Source organism: Diabrotica undecimpunctata, chromosome 8 (assembly GCF_040954645.1).
Source record: "Diabrotica undecimpunctata isolate CICGRU chromosome 8, icDiaUnde3, whole genome shotgun sequence".
Classification (NCBI taxonomy): Eukaryota; Metazoa; Arthropoda; class Insecta; order Coleoptera; family Chrysomelidae; genus Diabrotica; species Diabrotica undecimpunctata.
In genome coordinates this window covers 123,997,207-124,016,552 of record NC_092810.1, presented here as the reverse complement: position 1 = coordinate 124,016,552, position 19,346 = coordinate 123,997,207, and the positions used below count along the sequence as shown (strand labels likewise).

Below are 19,346 nucleotides of genomic sequence, written 5' to 3'. Positions count from 1 at the left end.
TATAAACAATGTAAGATCGCTATTTGATTTAAATACTAAAGGTGAAGATTTTACAGAAAAAGCGTAGAAAATTTTGGGGTTTGTGAAGATATTTTTGTTAATTTGTTGCTTAAAAATTCCAAAAATAGCTTTAAAAGTAGATTTTTTTGGAAATAATTAATAACTTTTTTAAAAATACACAAAAACCTTTAATTTCCCGTGATAATAGGGACAATATCACATATATTCAGATATAAAAATTTCAAGAAGTTTCACTGAACGGTTATTGCAAAATTGAAATTGTTTATCCCAAAAAGTTTTTTTCTACAACGTTATTATGCATAATCTGTTAAGTCTATATGAATTTTGAGAGCACCAAATTAAAGAGAAAGGCTTATTTTATCAGATTAAATTATTTTTTCCCATTTATTTACAATCTGTAATAATTAGCCCAGGGAAATAAGTTTTTTTTCGTGACACTCGTCCGGCCAGCAACCGGACAGTTGTTTTGACTAGTATGGACCTTTGTAATAAGAACCTATATGTTTCCTGCAGTCGATTTTTTGCACTTAATTAGTTATTAACAAATGAAGGTCAAAAAACGATAATTTTTTGCTTTTTCCGTCTATCATCAAAAAGTGAAGCATTTGAAACAAATTTGAGAGTAAGACTTATAAGTTTCTTATAAGTCTTACTCTTATAAGAAAACTTAAAACGTTATATAAAAGTTATAAAAACCTTCAAAGTGGCGTTTTTAAATGTTCCTATCCTTCTTTGTTGCTTAAAAAATTGCAAAATAACTAAAAAATTTTTATTTTCTATTAATTTTATTATCTTTTTTAAAAATAAACTTATAACCATTATATTACATACAATTTTGGGTCTTGTCTTGCTTAAAATATTTTCAAAATTTCAAAATTTTTAATAATATTGTAAAAAAAATAGGAAAAAAAAGTTTAAATATTGTTCAACCTTTAAAAAAATGGCCTCGAAAAACACTAAAATTAACTTTTTTCAGTTATTTTAGTAGTTTATTTTTTGCAATTTACATTTAAAGTAAGCGTTTTACATAAAAATGTAACTTTTAAAAAATGTGGTTTTAAAGTGAAAAAAGCAATTTTTTATAATTCGTTTAAAAATTGTTATACATAAATGGGTTGCCATGGAAAATTTTCGGTAAACTTTTCAGCATAGAATATTGACATTAGAATAATATAGATTAAAACAAGTTTCAGCATGTGGGTATGAAATCGACCTTTTTCGACAAAAGCCTACCATGTTTAGCAAGAAATAAAACCTATTTTATTTGGTATTATTTATTTCTAAAGCATTACATAAACCAATAATATTTTTAGAAATAATTGAATAGGATACTTTGTTTTCTTGATAAAATCTATTATAAATAAAGTATTTACGAAGTTTATTGAAAAAGTATATAGGTATATTATTCATAAATATTTATTTTTTACAATAAAAATTTACCTCAAGTATTCCTAAAAAAAATTAAAAGCTAAAAAAAAAGTTTAAACAAATTAGATGATTTATTTAATAATTTATTTAATTAAATAATATGTATTCGTAATATACGAAAAAATTTCATACAAATTAAAAAAAAATCTTCTAAATCCATAAACAAGAAACAGAGATACAGTTAACAGCTCCTTCCCCTTCCACCGATCTCACTAGTTTCAAAGTCGTCCGATTTTAAGGCCACATTTTTGAAACTGTGTGAACTATTCCATTAAAGTGCAATCTTTTTTTAATTTTTCACATTAAAACTTTAAAGCATGTTCTTTCAGATGATCCTAATAAGATCTCTTAATTTTTATCAATAAAGCTGCTACCAATTTAAAAAAAAAAGACGCTAACTTCATCCCAAAGTGTCCCAGGTCAACTTTTTTTTCTTTTAAATTTGTAAAAACATCAGGCTTTCTAAATATGAAAAAAAACCAGTTTCTTATAATGGAAGGAAAAGCGATTACACACATAACCATAATATATTATTATTGTTATGTGTATAATCGTTTTTCCTTCCATGAAGTGTTACATACCTGAAGTTTACCGTTCATTATACAAATTTTTAAAAAATGTGTAGTTGGACATAGTGCTGTTTACCTCTAAAAACTTTTTTAAATAATGTGACATTGCATGTTAGGGTCTCTACGAAATAAACAAGACAAACACAATAAACAGCCTATACTATTATTTTATTAGAGACAAATATTATATTATAACAATTAAGTAAAATTATAGACAAGCCTCAAAATTGTTAAAGAGGCTCCATATCATCTTCATCTTCTTGGGGGTAATCTTTTGTGGCTACATCGCTGTGTTAAATTATGATAAAACGCATGACAAATCGACGGAACAAAACGCAATAGTGCAATTAAGTCATTGTACTTTTATTTTGTGATTGGTAATGGGATTACTAAGACTTGATTTAATTGGTCTGGAAACGTTATTTGCTGTTTTCGATACCTCATGAACTCCACCTCATACATATTTTGATTATTGAAATCGGTCTTATAAAAGAGCTTTCCAATGTGTTCTTGTTGGACTTATAGGAAAACACATGTTCACAGTAGAACAAGCTCTTTGCGTTTTGAAGTTTTTGAAATCTGCAAGTTCCATATTGTGCACTGCGTATTTACCTGATGTTTCCGTAACTAACTGTTGCCAGTTCCATGGTGTTAAAATGGCCAAATTGGAAAGTTTCTTTCTTTTCCTCTCGATCAAAGCATGAACACTGTCTGCTTCCATATGTGTGTGCCCTTTCAGTAAAACCTTCTAAGTGATCGTCTTTATTTGAGGGTACGTATGCAGTATCCAAAAATAGCACATTATAATACTTATATTTTTATTTTATCCATAGCAGTTATCGGTCCAAAGAGTGATGTCCTCTACTTGACTACCTGGAATTGTATTGTCAGCCCATTTCAAAATTGACGAGGCAATTTCATTTGCACCACAGGCCCCTTTCGATTCGCCCACATCATACATTGTACATAAGAATCACTGGCATCATATAATGTAAAATTTAATGTCCAAAGCTTCCTTTTGTAGAAACTAATATACAGTATACTCCCTTTATAACGAACACGGTTATTACGAGGTTTCGCTTATAACGAGATACATTAGATGTCCCGTGAAATTTCTATTGAACTATAACCGTCTATAGCGAGGCAAATTTGGTTATAACGAGAGAAAATAAGATCCAAAAACGTGTTTTTTACGTTTTTGGTCGGGTCGTGGCTATAAATAAATACCTTTTCAAACAGCCCCTCAATAAACTTAACTGCAGCCCGCAATAAACTTCTTTACAATGAATAAATACAACTGTTTCACATCTTTAGAAAATATGATAGAATGATACTGGACCATTTAAAGCAGTTAAAAATGACAGACTTCTTCCAATTGCAGACGCAGTAGTTTATGTTATCCTTGAAAATACGCTTTAGCCATTATGTAGTTGGAAAAAAATATACAGATCTTTTGTTTTAACGTATATCATTGATAATAAAAGTAAACAACTCTTTTATGTTTTAATATATTTCATTGACAATAAAAGTAAATACCTTTTTTTCAAAAACGCCATTCAAACAATATTTATTAGCATCTTATATTACTCCGAATGGCTTCACTATAGGAAGTTATTGGTTTAGAAAACTACAGATTCATATGTATGCACAGTATTATTATTGTCTGATATAACGAGATCGGCTTATAACGAGGTAATTAGTCTGTCATTTCAGTTCTCGTTATAGAGGGAGTCTACTGTAATTGTTTTTTAGTGATGAAGGCAAACATTTTTGCAAATCGCCAGATAGTACTTTGTGTTTTTGGTGAATCTTTAGCCATTATAAAGTCAATTTGTTTTAAGTTATACCGAGTTTTAAACTCAATTAGGTGGGCATCATGATCAGCCTGGTTAGTTTATCTACAATAAGATTATTTTTCGATTGAGCTGTGAATGTACTGCATGAATCGCAAGCGTCTATTTTGGGTGGTTTAAACGACAACTTAAAGTCTTTATTTAAAATATCTGCGTACAACCACTTTTTTGCTCTTAGCTTTGGATCCACATGTCTTTCTTGCATTAATCAATGTACAATTGATACATCTTTTCTATTGTCAGTTCTGTGCCTAGATAATTTCTCTTGCTCCTTTTTCTGGAATAATGACTCTCGTACTTTGGGAAGGAATTGATATGTTGATATATACTATTTATGGTTTCGGTAGGAATTTTCTTTTCCCACGATAGTTCGGATCCATTTTGCAACTATTAAACAACGGATTTATTATACAACTTTTAAAAATCTAACACCACTGCGAACTAAATAAATTGGTTACAATTATTTTAGTTCATGAAAATTCCACCAGGTACCAGGGTACGTAATACTATGTCCGGATAGTAAATAACAGTGCACACATTTAGTAGAGGTAGACAATACCAAGTCCACATGGTGTTGTTTACCTCTGACTGGAAGTGGACTTGGTGTTTATTAAAAAGTCGGTAACTTGCCGTAGAATTTTCTCTGGACATAGTATTGTTTACCTCTGTGTAGAGCCAGAAAAGTTATATTCAAAAGTGCAATAATCCCAATTTTGATAAAAATGGACATAGTGTCCTTTACCTCCAGTATACAGATTTTTACTTTTAAAATTACTTTTCTTTACTGAAAAACATTACAAACATATTTTAAACAAATTAATTTATAAGCTTTGTATAATTATAAATAAGAATAGTAAAGTTAAGTATGTAAATTGTAATGTTAATTATACAGGGTGGTCCTTAAGTAATTGTACAAACAGAAACCGTAGATTTTGCACTTTAAAATATTACGATTTAAGCCAACTTGCTTTAATAAAATGTTGATATTAAGAAAGATACAGGGTGTTAAAGTGGAAATTTAAAATTTTATTTTTCGCTATAACTTTTACGTTTGTAAATATTTTTGGACAAAAATTTACAGTTGGATGCTTTTAAGTAGGATAAATTATAATTTTATACTTACTTTAATGTAACTAATAGAAGGCGCCATATATGCTACATGTGTGGCATAAATTTGCGCTGAACTTTTTTGGTCTTTAAGATAGCTCTATTTGTGTTAAAAATATTAAAAATACATTATTTTTACAAAGAAAAGGTATACTTGTTAGTAACCTGAAAATTAAACCGTTTTCGAGATAAATGCATTTTATAAGTCAGCTGCACAATAATTCTTAGTTTGATATTTGTGCGGTAAAGCACTGAATACCTGTAGATAAGCATAATTCATAGTTTATTCTTATAGTAGATAATGTAACATCACAAAATGCTTTGTTATATGTGCTAAATGTCTTATTGGAGAAAAGATATTTCATTTTCTTCTCAGTTAGAACATACTTAAATACAACTTTTCTGAACGTTTATTGGTCGTGGTAGTCATATTCCTTGTCAATGTGGTGAGATATTGATATAATTATTTAATTCATAAAAAATCCGAAAAGAATACTTATTGTTCATTACGTAAATTGTTTACCCATTTTTATTAGGACTAATAGAAACTAGAGCACAGGTATTGAATAACACATATGTGTCCTGTTTCATAATACTTTTGCTACAAATCTAACCTGAAAGACTCCATTTTTACAAAAACATCATCGTTGTCCTAATAACCGCTATTGCTATAAATATATTAAACACACAGGCAATTTAGTTCAGCATAATATTAGTTCGTTAGTAAATCATAATAGTCCATTTGTTCGAGATGTAATTATAGTTACTCGTAAGCTGTAACGTAATCATATAAATAAGTAATGTCATCGATATATTCATCCATTATACATTATAGCCACCACGTAGCCCCGAATTTAATCCGCTTGATTTTGGTGTATGGAACGCATTAAAACAACGTGTGTCTTAAACATTCGCAATCAACTATGCGAAGAAATAAATACTGCAGCAGTTTCTTTAGAACCAATGATGCTATTTAATATGAGACAATCGTTTATGGAATATATTGAAAAATGAATTAAAGAAAATCATGGACATATCGAACACTCACTTTGAAAAAAAGTTATGTTATTTAGTTTAACTATTTCTTAATTTGGTTTGTAAACAAAATGTTTTGATTATGACTTTAATTTAACATAAAACGTAAAATGTTTGATGTAAAATCCTATTATTCTGTTATTTTGTCAAATCCTATTATTAATTATCCTACTGATATATTAATTTTATTTCATATTTCGTTAACTATTAACTTTAGTTAAAGGTATTTTATACCAAACTTCAGAAGTATTAATGTTTTTGTCTATTTTTTCTTCGTTGCTTGGAGTAATTGCCTTAGATCAGAATTATGCAGCTGATTTTTAAAATGCGATTATCTCGAATACTGTTGAGTTTTGAAGATATTAACAAGTATACCTTTTTTTTGTTAAAATAATGTATCTTTAATTTTTTTTATCCCAAATACAGGTAGCTTAAAGAGCAAAAAAGTTAAGTGCAAATTTATACCACATATGTGGCATAAGTGGCGCCCTCTATCAGTTACATCAAAGTGTGCATCAAATTATAATTTCTCATATTTAAAAATACCCAGTTGTAAATTTTTATACATAAATGTTTACAAACATAAAAGTTAAAGCGAAAAATAAAATTTTAATTTTGCACTTAAACACCCTGTATCTTTCTTAATATCAACATTTTATTAAAGCAATTTGTTTACAACAGAATCTACTGTTTCTTTTTGTACAATTACTTAAGGACCACCCTGTATATACAGATTCATTCCATAATTTTTAATTAGACAGTTTCTAAGAATTTATTTGTGTAAAATATATTTGTATTGTTTAAAAAAAAAGTAACCATTAAAATAATATGCATAATTCAAGAAAAATTAACGCATATAGATTTTTTTATCAAATAAAAAATTAATTTTTTGTAAAATTTATTACTAAAAGATATTATTTACAACAATAATACATAAAAATTTAACTTATAACCTTTTTTATTACTAATAGGAAAAAGTAAAATTTTGTTTATTTAAGTAATTTTTTTTTCAAAAAATTACTTAGTTAAATAAATAATTCACAAATTAACTAAATGCATTTTATAATCTATGTCACGAGGTACCCCAAATAAAAATAAATTTTCGTTGATTAGAACCGAAGATTTTAAAAATTTGAATTTATGAATACTAAAAATAGTAAAATTATTATCGTTTTTAATTCCTCCATCTTTAGCACATCATGAATGGCTCATTTTTAGAGGAATTGTTTTTAATTTTTTTTTATCTAAACCTGAATTCTTATCTTTTAAATGGTTATTTTTAAATTACTTATTGTTTATAGACAAAGCCCCGGTGAATTTTTATTTTTGAAAAAATAGGCTCTGGTTTTAAGGGTCGTAGCACATGGTTTTTTTAATTCGTTTAAAAATGTCAAAGCTTTGCGTCTGGGTTATTTTAATTGATTATAAGCTTTAACACAGCTTTTTGCCATAAACAATTTCAATTTTGCAATAGCTATTAAGAGAAACTTCTTGAAATTTTTAAAGTTAAATATTTCTGATACTGTTTTCATTCCATTTTTTTGAACTTTTGAAGCAATTAATTTTTGCAATAGTTAAGAAACAAATTAACAAAAATAACTTAGCAGACCCTCATTTTAAAGGATTCTCTATGCTTTTTCAGTAAAATTGTGTCACTTTTCCATATAATCTACTAGTCTTCACCTTTAGTATTTAAAATCAAATAGCGATCATATATTGTTTATAAGTAAGAAATGATGTTTAATCTCATGCATATTTTGTTTATTTCAAATTGTTATCACCAAATTTGTCAAATGCAGTTGTTAGATACCTGTATCAACGAGTGTCATGGGAAAATCGTTAGTTCCCTGATTTACTGGCTTATTATTAGTTGTAACTATAAAAATTGTTTATGGCATCATTAAAATTTATTTTCTAAGATGAAATCTTTCAAATTTTATCCATTAGAGCCTAAGCTTTATACTTTATGGGAATCAACTGTTAAGAATAATCTAAATCTTCTACCAAATACATCGTGTATTCAAAAAAACTTATAGATGACATTACATTAATGTGCATTAACCTAGTGTGCAATGCATATATACTTATTGATATTTTTATCATCAATCAGCCAATCCCGTCCACTGCTGGACATAGGCCTCCCTCAGTTCTTTCCAGTGTTCTCTACACTGGGCCGCTTGTAGCCAGTTTCCCGCTACTCTTTTTATGTCGTCGGTCCATCTAGTCGGTGGTCGTCCTCGGCTTCTTTTATAATTTCTGGGCCTCCATTCCATAATTCGTCTTGTCCATCGTCCATCTTGTGTTCTGGCTAAGTGTCCTGCCCAGTTCCACTTAAGTCTCGTGGTTCTTTCGATGACGTCTTGAACTCCTGATCTTTGCCTGATTTGTCGGTTTGTTATGTGGTCTCGGAGGCTCACATTCAGCATTGCACGTTCCATGGCTCGTTGTGTAACTCTTAGTTTATTCGCAGATTTCTGCGTGAGTGTTAAAGTCTCTGCTCCATAAGTTTGTACAGGCAAAACACATTGGTTATAAACTTTTCGCTTGAGACACATGGGAATTGAACTTTTTAGAATATGGCTTAGTTTGCTAAATGCTGCCCATGTCAGGCCTATTCGCCTCTGTATTTCATTTGTTTGATTGTCTCTGTTTATTTTGATCTCGTGTCCCAGATATTTGTAAGTGTCTGTTTGTTGTATGGTATTATTGTCGATAGTTATATTTCCACTCATTACGAGATTTGTCATAAGTTTAGTTTTCTCAAAGTTTATCTTTAATCCTGCTCTTTCAGACAGACTTTTAAGCGAATGTAGCATAGAAACCGTATCCTGTAAGTTATCTGCGATTAATACGACATCATCTGCAAACCTCAGATGATTTAATCTTTCTCCATCTATATTGATGCCCATATCTTGCCATTGGGTGTTCTTAAATATTGACTCTAGAGCTGCCGTGAACAATTTTGGTGAAATATTGTCTCCTTGTCTTACTCCTCGACCTAAGCTGAATTTTTCTGTGTCTTCGTGTAGTCGTATACTTGATGTAGCGTTCTCGTAGATGTTTTTGATTAGTGACGTGTACCTGTAATCTATTCGGCTTTGATTTAGGGCTTCCAGTACGGTTTCAAACTCTACAGTATCAAAAGCCTTCTCGTAATCGACAAATGCAAGAACCAGTGGTATGTTGTACTCGATGCATTTTTCAATTAAGATCTTTATGGTGTGCAAATGGTCATTTGTGCCATATCCTCTCCTAAAGCCTGCCTTTATTGATATTTTTATAAAAAGCAAAAAATTAAAATTGGAAATCGACAATATCAGATTTTTCTCTAAAAAATAAATAAACACTCCATACTTTACAGTGTATATGGTATTTATTCTATTATAAGGAACAAGTTACTAAAAATAAAATGCCAACTTTGATAGGTTAGTCATGTCGGAAATAAGAGACATTTTAATCAATCATTTGTAAGATAAAAACAATTTTTATATAAACTGTTACATTGAAATAGAAATTAATAATGATTGTACATCGAAAATAAGTATTTATTTAAATCTAATATTTGTGCTGCGATAGCATTATGAGTTTTTCGTAGTTTTTGTTATGTCATTCGATCATTCATTCTTCGTTCTTACCATGAGATCTTTATACCAAAATATTAAAGTTTCTATTCAACTTATAGTACCATAAAATACTGCATGAAGACATCATTCAGATTATGGTTAAACTCTTCAATGAATTGTATAAACTAGTATGATAGTTTGAATTAGCGATTGGCTGACTTCTACGTTGGTACCGCTGCCAAAAAAGCAAAGACCTCGAGAAAGCAGCGTTTGTAGTCTGATCAGATTTATGTGTCAAAAGTATTTCTCCAAGTTATATGTGACCGAATTAGAAGAAAATGAGAAATACACCCCGACGATGCACAGTTTGGTTTCCACAATGCTTCGTGGGACACGACAAGCTCTTTTTTTTAACTTAACATACTCCTTCAAAAGCACAGAGACCAACAAAGAGACACCTATGTATATTATGTTTATTAGACTATGAAAAAGCTGTCGCTAGGATATATCATGCTAAGCGAATTGAAATATTACAAAAACCGGAGTTAATAATCGAGACATACGAGTAATAAAAAATGTATATCAGAGACGCGTTATGTCACCAATATTTTTTATTTTTTATTTGTTTTCTACCCGTTCGGCATTTATCTTTTCTTGTTGTGCAATAAATTATGTTGCTTTGTCACAATACATATTTTAATCGGACTAGATGGTCGGACTCTACTATCTACTATATTGATAAAGGTAGCCTTGAAGCCTTGGTCAATATCAGTAGACATTCTAAAATAGTAAAAAATGACATCAGCTGATAATGCAAAGCTCGTTTGCGATCTTTTAATGGAGTATTTAGCAATAATCCGATTAGGGCAATAAATAAATGAAACCACATCAACAGCAGAAAGTATGTACTGAAAATTAAATTAATTTCTATTTTAGTAATTTTTTATTTGACCTATTAAAATAATAATAGAAAATGTTTTATTAAAAAAACGATAGAACTAACGAATTAACGATAAAAAATTGAATGTTGTCTTCATGTGGGATTAAACCACAATTTATTGTAATAAAACTAATTATTCCAATCCGGAAACCGTTTTAAAACAATATTATAGATTGGGAAATTATTTCAACCTGTTGATGTTTATCAATTAGTGTTTGTGGCAGCCAATTTGGCAGTTCGGGGAGCGGTCAAGTATTACGTAAATATTATATTATATTAAGATTGTTTTATCCTCGCGCTCCCCATGCGACACACCGTAACGTTTCTGTACCACCTCTCCCTACCTAAACGTTATACTTCGTGTTTCAAAAAGGTATGTCATAAATTAAATCACGCATTCCGGGGACAAAAATAAATTGATTGAATCCAACTTACCTTAGTACAAAAGTGTACACAAAAAAAGTTACAGCCCTTTGAAGTTACAAAATAAAAACTGTTTTTTTGCATTATCTCCTAAACTACTTGACATTTTGTAATAAAAATGGACACGTTACTTTCTTGTTCTGAAAGCATTTTTCATACAAAAGAAACAACAAAATCTAAGCGCACAGAAAAATTTTAAGGGGGGTGTGCAACCCTAAATCCCCACAAACTTTTGAGTACGTTCAAATCAAATGAATTTTGTGACATCATTAGTTTAACACATTATTTTTAAAACTTTTTTGCCTCATCACTTTTTTCAAAAACGGTTTTTATTGAGTTACGGCCCTTTTCATTAACCTTTAAAAAATTACGTGCAACTAAATAAATGGCTTAAATGAATTAACAAGTATAAAAAATATCTATAACCTCTATAAATATATTACAAAAAATGTTCGAAATGACCCCCATTTTCTTCAATACACATTCGGTATCGTTTTAATAAGGAAAACCGAATGCGCTGAAAAATCATATTTTTCTGACGAAATTGATTTGCAGCTTCAATTATTCTAACCCTCAATTGTTGTTCGTCCTCTATTGTTACAGAATACACTTTCTCTTTCATAAACCCCCAAAATCAAAAGTCCATGGAGTTAAGACCTGGACTTCTGGGTGGCCAAGAAATAGGTGCGTCACGACTCATTTCAATCCACCGACCAGGATACTGCCTGCAAAGATATTCCTGGACTTCTTTACTGTAATGCGGTGGAGCGCCATCTTGTAGAAACCACATATTTTGCCTTATTGCAATATTCATTTCTTCCAAATACTCTTGTAAATCGTTTGCCAAGAACTGCAAATAATTATCACCATTTAAATTGTTGGGAAGAAATACTGGGCCTATTAGATTGTTATCCACAATTCCTGCCCAAACATTAACTTTGAAAGTCTTTTGGTGATGAGTGGTTTTTTGGCGGGTGGTTTTCGTCGGCCCAAATGTGCTCGTTATGATGGTTTGTTATTCCATTTCTACTGAAGGTAGCCTCGTCGGTAAACAAAATATTTCTAATTAAATTAACATTTCGAGTGTTTTTCATTAACAACCAATCGCAAAATCCAATCCTTTTAGGATAATCTTCAACCAATAACTCTTGAACCGTTGTTAAGTGATAGAGTTTAAGCAGTTGATCCTTCAAACGCCTCCAAACCCTTACGTGAGGAACATTTAGTTGAGCAGCTATTACCCTTGTACTTGTTCCAGAGAATTCTTCAATGATTTCTAAAATGTCTTCATCAGTTGCATCCATTATTGGACGACTACTATTGCCAGCAACTTGCGGTTGGAATGTACCCGTTTCCCGTAAACGACGATCAATGGTCAGAAATAATCGTCTATCAGGTGTATTTCGATTGGGGTATTTTACTGCATAACGCCTTGCGGCTGCTGCACTATTTCCTTAACATTCACCTACGATATTCCCGATAGTTTATTGAAATCATAATTTATGTGATCCAACTTACCCAAAGTTAAATGCATATCTGCCATTTTCTGAAATGTGTAGGCCATTGTGATATCAAAATTTTTAATATTAATCTTATTCACACAATAAATGATAGCTTCAAATTATTGACTGTTATTGATGGAACTGTTTGTAATTATTGTATCCGTAGAAACTAATGGTAATTTTATGGCCAACTAGGAAAACACTAGTTTTTCGAAAAAGTGATAAGAGACAAAAAAGTTTTAAAAATAATGTGTTAAACTAATGATGTCACAAAATTCATTTGATTTGAACGTACTCAAAAGTTTGGGGGGATTTAGGGTTGCACACCCCCCTTAAAATATTTTCTGTGCGCTTAGATTGTGTTGTTTCTTTTGTATGAAAAATGCTTTCAGAAGAAGAAAGTAACGTGTCTATTTTTATTACAAAATGTCAAGTAGTTTAGGAGATAATACCAAAAAATAATTTTTATTTTGTAACTTCAAAGGGCTGTAACTTTTTTTGTGTACACTTTTGTACTAAGGTAAGTTGGATTCAATCAATTTATTTTTGTCCCCGGAATGCGTGATTTAATTTATGACATACATTTTTGAAACACCCTGTATAACACCGAAGTGATCATTTTTATCTAAAAGTAACAATTATGTTTCTGAAAAAAAAAAGTACCGAAAAGTTGGTAATAGTATATTACTTTATGAGGCGGAGAAGCATGACTTTTCTTGACGCGCCCGATATTACGCGCCGAACGAAGTGAGGCGCGTAATAGAGGGCAAGTCAAGAAAAGTCGCTTCTTTGCCGAATAAAGTATACTATTTTTTCTTCAAACGTAGCAATTTTCAACCATAAATAGTACAATTCATACGCTATTTTTACTCGAAATTAACTGTGACAACTATCAAAGTCGTCTAGATGTTAGAAATTAAAATAATTAAGTCGTCGGTGGGATTTGCGTCTCCCTGGTTACAGTTGTTTGACAGTTGTTTGCAATTATTAAAGACAGCTTATTGTTGTTGCAACCGCAAGCGCAAATTTAGTGCGAAAATGGAATCGGTTTCTGAATCTCAATAATAAACTGTTATTGCTAATCTTACAATTTTTTTACGTTTTCCTTACTTATCCCAATTTTTACATACATTTTTATTTTCATCCCTTTTTTTTCTTATACATTCTTCTATTTTAACTTCATTTGTTAATCTAATCTCTGATCTAATAATCTCTTAATTTTAGTAGAATATATATTTATATAATAATGTAATACTATTGGTATATATTCTTATTGTTTACTTCTTCTTTCATGATTGGTAATCAGATTCTGCTGCTTTCTGTTAATGGGTTTGCTACACATTTTTCTTCATTCAATAAAATAATGGCTACTTATTTGAATTTTCCCTTTTTGCTGTCTCTTTCTTTCTTGACTGTTGATGCATCTTTACATTGTACTCTATATAATATATTTTCCTAGCCATATTTGCATATCTGGGATCTCTTAAATTCTCTGCTTTTGATGTATGATTTATGCTCATTTATGCTAACAGTTAGTGGTCTTGAGATTTCTCCCACATAAATATTGTTGCATTCATAACGTATTTTATAAATGCAGTTCTTTGATCTCTCATGTGTGTTTTTTGTTTTGGTTTTGGGTCAAATAGATCTCAGTGTATTTAATTTTTCTGATACGTCCTTTACATATGATATTATTGTCATCTGCATTTCTTCTTGTGAGCATTTCTTGATTATTTTCGGTGTCATGTCGTTTCCTTTCTTTAATGTTGTGAAATTCCTTGTTTATAAATCACAACGGATAATCATTTTTTGTTAAAACTTTACAAATTCAATTTCGTTGAAGCAGGTGTTTTGAGCTCTAGCATGTAATAATTTGCGTTATCTCAAAGATATGAAATTTAACAAAAAAAATTAATAAGATCCTAGACTAAATAACAAAAAGAAATATAGAAAAATTTTCATAAATAAACAATGCCTTACTTAGTACTAAACTTAAAATTTTATTCAATACTGTTGTGTTGGAGTTAAAATTTCATCTAGTACATAATGTGCTCTTAAAATAAAAAATTCCATTTTAAATAAATTCTGAACGTCAAAAGACTTTTAAAACATCACTTCCATCGTTATTCAGTAATTTACTACGTTGGAGACATGTCACGAAGGGAAAAGAAAATAAATTCTATTTTAATTTATCTCCACTGTCCTCAAGCACCTATTAGCAAAAAATTTCTGTATAATAATATACAATTACTTTGCTTCAATACCAGACATCGGATACGAAGACTTAAAAAATGTAAAATAACTATAGATGTTTGTTGAAATAATAATCTGTGATTATTTTATTAAGAGTTGTAAATTCAAGTACAAGTTTACAAGTATATTTTATATTTGTATGTTAAATAATTGCATTTATAGGGCGATGAAACGTTTCTCTGATAATTTTTTACAAGCTCGTACTAAACATTAGCAACGTTTTTTGAGTTAAAAGATGTTTAAACTAGTGTAGTCAACGATTTATCAAAATCAGAAAGCAGAAAAACCGCACCAACTGAATATAAATATTCAGATATTTGTGTTAAAAGAATATAAATGGTAAACAAAAAAGCACTTTTAGAAAATGTAAAGGTGGTTACAACAGATGCTCCTTTAATGCTCCTTCTTTTACTTTATTTCATGCGATTTTTAAAACTTTAGAATACACTTTGCAACATGCCTGACTGTATGTTCCTGAATATTGACTGACAAAAAATAAAGTTTTTTGTCATCGTCATCAACAACATCACAACTCGTTATGAGCCAAATCCTACTTCAGAACAATCTTCTATCAGCCGTGTCTCTGGGAACTCTTCTCCGCGTTCTAACTCTAACAGTTTTTAAATCTTTTTTAAAGTTTTCTTGATACCTAAGTCTCGGTCTTCCTCTGACTCGTTGTCCCATCGGCCCTCTTCGGTCAAAAACTTTTCTGACTGTTGCAACTTTTTTTTGCTTGATTACATACCATATCCATCTAAGGTGTGCTACCTTAATGGATTTTAAAGTTGCAACACCTGCGCAATAAACATTGCTCTGTTATTCCTCCATATTTTTTATGATTTTTTGCTCGAAATGTTTAAGCAGTTCTTAGTCCATCTGTGCCCATGTTTTTTGCTCCATATATTAGCCCTAGTCTTATTAATGTTTTATAGACGGTCACTTAAATTTTTCTGGGTAATTTTAAGGTCATCTGTCTTTTCAAGTGATAGTAACACTTAGGTTAGGCTAGGTTAGGTACAATATGAGTGGGCGCTATACCATCCCTCCACTCGATCTAAGAGGTCTATTGTGGCTCATCTCTAATTTAAGTTGTCCCTTCAGCCCAGCCTTTTTAACAAAGTCCATTAGGTACATTTTTACAAAATCGAAGGTCTCACGTTGGTATTGCTTAAATTTAATAAGCCTTATCCTGTCTAGGCCTGAACAGTTGCACAGAATGTGTTTCGCCGTTTCGTCATCAACCTGACAGAATCTGCAATTCGCAATTTCTTTCAGTCCGATTTTATCAGTGTGTCTCTTGAGGTGACAGTGAACTGTTAGCGTGCGTTCATAACGAGGCGCCGACCCTCGCTCGGGCCATGGGATCATTTAATCGATTTTCGGTGAAATAAATGCATTACTTTAAATGCGAGCGTTCGCCGTCAGTGCTAAGCTCTAGGCGAGGAGACGATGCGATGGTCTCCGTTATGAACGCACTCTTAGGAGACCTACGATAATACGCAGATCACTCCTATTCATATCTAGTAGATCTTTGAATACCCTCTTCAAAGGTTCAAGTATAAAGGCCTTCAACTGTTTAAGACTAACTTGTTCGTACCAGTGGTTACATTTCATTCATTCTATCCAGTCCGATAATGTTTTTTTGACTGTGCTTCTTGCTATGCCAATGACATGTACTGAAATTAACACTTACTGACAAAAACTATTCTTCTTTTAATTTCTTCGCTGACGTTGTTATCTTTATTTAATAGCGAGTCTGTATTGTGTATTCCAGAGTGTGTCATTAAGAAATCCCGCCGCTTTACTTGCTTTTAAGCTTTGTTGTCGTACTTCTTCTTCAACATCTCCGTAAGATGTTATATCTATTCCCAGATATTTTGCCTTGCTTCCTGCTTTATTACTTTCCCATCAATTTCGATTTTACATCATAGTGGGTATTTAGATGTTGTCATACATTTGATTTTTTCTGCTGATATTATCATATTGTATTTCTTGGCTGTTATATTGAAGACGTGTGTTAATCTTTGGAGCTTGTCTTCTGTCTCGGCGATTAATGCGGCGTCGTCTGGATAACATAATATTTGGATTTCTTTGTTTCCCATTCTGTAAACATGATCTTTACGTATTGCTTGTATTATTTCGTCCATTATTATATTAAAGAGAATTTGGCTTAACGAGTCACCCTGTCTGACTCCGCTTTGTACTCGTATACACCGTGTTACTTTTCCATTTATCTTTGCCTGTATTCGATTATGGAAGTAGATGTTTTCAATGGTCTGTATAATATTGATTGGTATGTTTCTTTTATACAGTAGGTGTAAGACGTCTTCGACTTGGATGCGATCGAAAGCCTTTGTCAGGTCTATAAAACATAGATATGCTGGTTTATTGTACTCGATGGCCTTTTCTGTGATTTGTTTTAGTACAAGTACGGCGTCTACGCAAAATATTCCGGATCTGAATCCTTGTTGTTCATCTGATAAAGTTGTTAATTTATTGATTTTGTTGGTTAGGACTTTTGTAGTAAGTTTAAGAGCAGTGTTTAGTAGATTTATACCTCTATAATTGTTGGGACTTTGTTTATCTCCTATCTTGAACATTGATATCATTATGCTGTTTCTTCATGCGTCTAGTATCTTGCAGTGCAATATTAGTTTTTGTATAAGTTTTGTCATCTCTAAGGTTATACTTTGTCCTCCGTGTTTTAAAAGCTCGTTGGTTATTCCGTCTGGTCCTGGTGACTTTCTATTTTTTTTTAAGAATTTTAAACTGAAAAAATATACAAGGTGATCCATTTGAAATAACAGTTTTATTAAACTTCCAGAAAAACGAAAAATCTAACAACAATGTAAATAACTACAAAACCCTCATAATCCGACTCTGATACAAATCCTCATGTAAATATGGAAATATTTCTTAGATTCCAACATATAAATTTCAGAACAACCAAATGTGAACAATTTTAAAATAAGCTGAAATAATACAAATCCTAAATATAATCTTATAAGAGTAATGTTATATTCATTTCTTTTTTTATTCGACCTAGATTCTTCATCAGTGTTGAACATTTATCAAGCAACAAATCAATATTTTATTTATATCTGACATAATAACAATTGAGTGGAAAGTGCGTGTAATGTGTCTAGGTAACTTGTACGTTCCATATAGGAGTAAAGACAATCCTTAAAAACGGAATTATACCGCAAGATAAAATGTAATTGGTAGAAAATGGTAACCGGATAGATTAAAATAACTGATTACGAAACGTGACACTGCACGAAACATTCAAGCAATAAACGATGGCGATGGCCCATTTGAGGTGTTTTGCATTTTTATTTATTATGCTCACTCTGATGGGGATAAGCCGATGTACTCTTTGGGACGGTATAACGCCATGGTACACTGGATCTCGTAAGTATAATGATTCTAAATTATGTACAAGTATCATGGTAATCGATTGGGGGAATCTGGGGCAATATGTATATAAGAGTTTTTGGCATTTTACTTACAAAGATTATTTTGTGTATCATTAACAAAAATAAAATAAGTTTGAGAGTTTATGAGAGACGAAATTGGGCGTTTCTTTATAGTCGCACGTAGCTTTACGCAAAACTTAATTACAACGTATCCTCAATAGCGAATAGTTCGTCGAAAGTTATGAAACTTTTTTTTATTTGCCTTGTTTGATTTCCTTGCCATTGGCAATCATTATGGCTATTTCGTCCTAATCCTGCACGAAATTTAAAAAATTGGTTGATTCTTCGTGTAACTGTCCGTATACAAATCCTCGCGAATGATACCAGACGTTTGTTTTCTATCAACTCCTTTTTGTCCTTCTTGCTTGTCATTTATTATTAGTTCTAACACTGGTTACCTTGAAAAATATGACCTAGATTTTGACTAAAATTTATACATTTTTTTATTTATATTTATATTCAAACCAATTTTCTTCCTAATTTGTTGTCAGTTCAGCAATGCTCGAGGTCTTGCAGATTATTACAAAAAATTACAGTGTCATGTGAATATTTGATATTATTGATCTTCGTTTTACTTTAATACCAGATGCTTCGTTTCTTAGGATCCTAAAAGATTCCTTCTTCTTTTTCTTCTTCTTCTTCTTTTTATGTAGACATGGCTCTGTCTGTTTTTCAATGTGCCTTCAGTAAGTTATCGTTCCATCCTTTTCATGGTCATCCTACTGATCGTCTTCTTATTGAGGAACCGTCTCTTACCTTCTTGACTACTCTATTTCTTGCCATTTGGCTTATATGATTGTTCCATTCTACTCTTCTATTTCTTACCCAGTTCTTGATGTTCTCCACCTTGCATCTACGTCGTATATCTGTACTTCTAGCTTTGTCCCATAGTGTCTTGCCATGAGTTTTTTTAAGTGTTTTCATCTCTGCTCTTTCTAACATCCTTTTTGTCCTCTGTCAAAGGTCATGTTTTTGCCGCGTATGTCATTATTGGTCTGATGATTTTTTTGTAAATTCTGCCTTTCATTTCTTTCCCAATATTTTTATTTCTCCATATTGTTTCATTCAGGCAGCCTGCGGCTCTGTTTGCTCTATTCACTCGATCTTCTACTTAGAAGTGATGTAGATAATGTGATGCCTAGATATTTAAACTCCATCACTTTTTCTATTATTTGA

The 19,346-nt window shown here is 31.1% G+C and overlaps 1 protein-coding gene across 4 annotated transcripts in view; it reads left to right on the top strand.

Annotated features, from left to right (window-relative positions):
• Positions 1-19,346, top strand: part of LOC140447946 (laminin subunit gamma-1-like) — a 157,497-nt gene that overhangs the window by 81,609 nt on the left and 56,542 nt on the right. For 3 of the 4 annotated variants that reach the window (XM_072540899.1, XM_072540898.1, XM_072540900.1), the window contains exon 2: positions 17,741-18,105. The exons of the other annotated variant lie outside the window; for it this stretch is intronic. In XM_072540899.1, coding sequence (XP_072397000.1) covers positions 17,994-18,105 — 112 coding nt within the window. In that variant the 5' untranslated portion in view covers positions 17,741-17,993. The remainder of the gene's footprint in view (positions 1-17,740; positions 18,106-19,346) is intronic. 4 annotated transcript variants of the gene reach the window in all.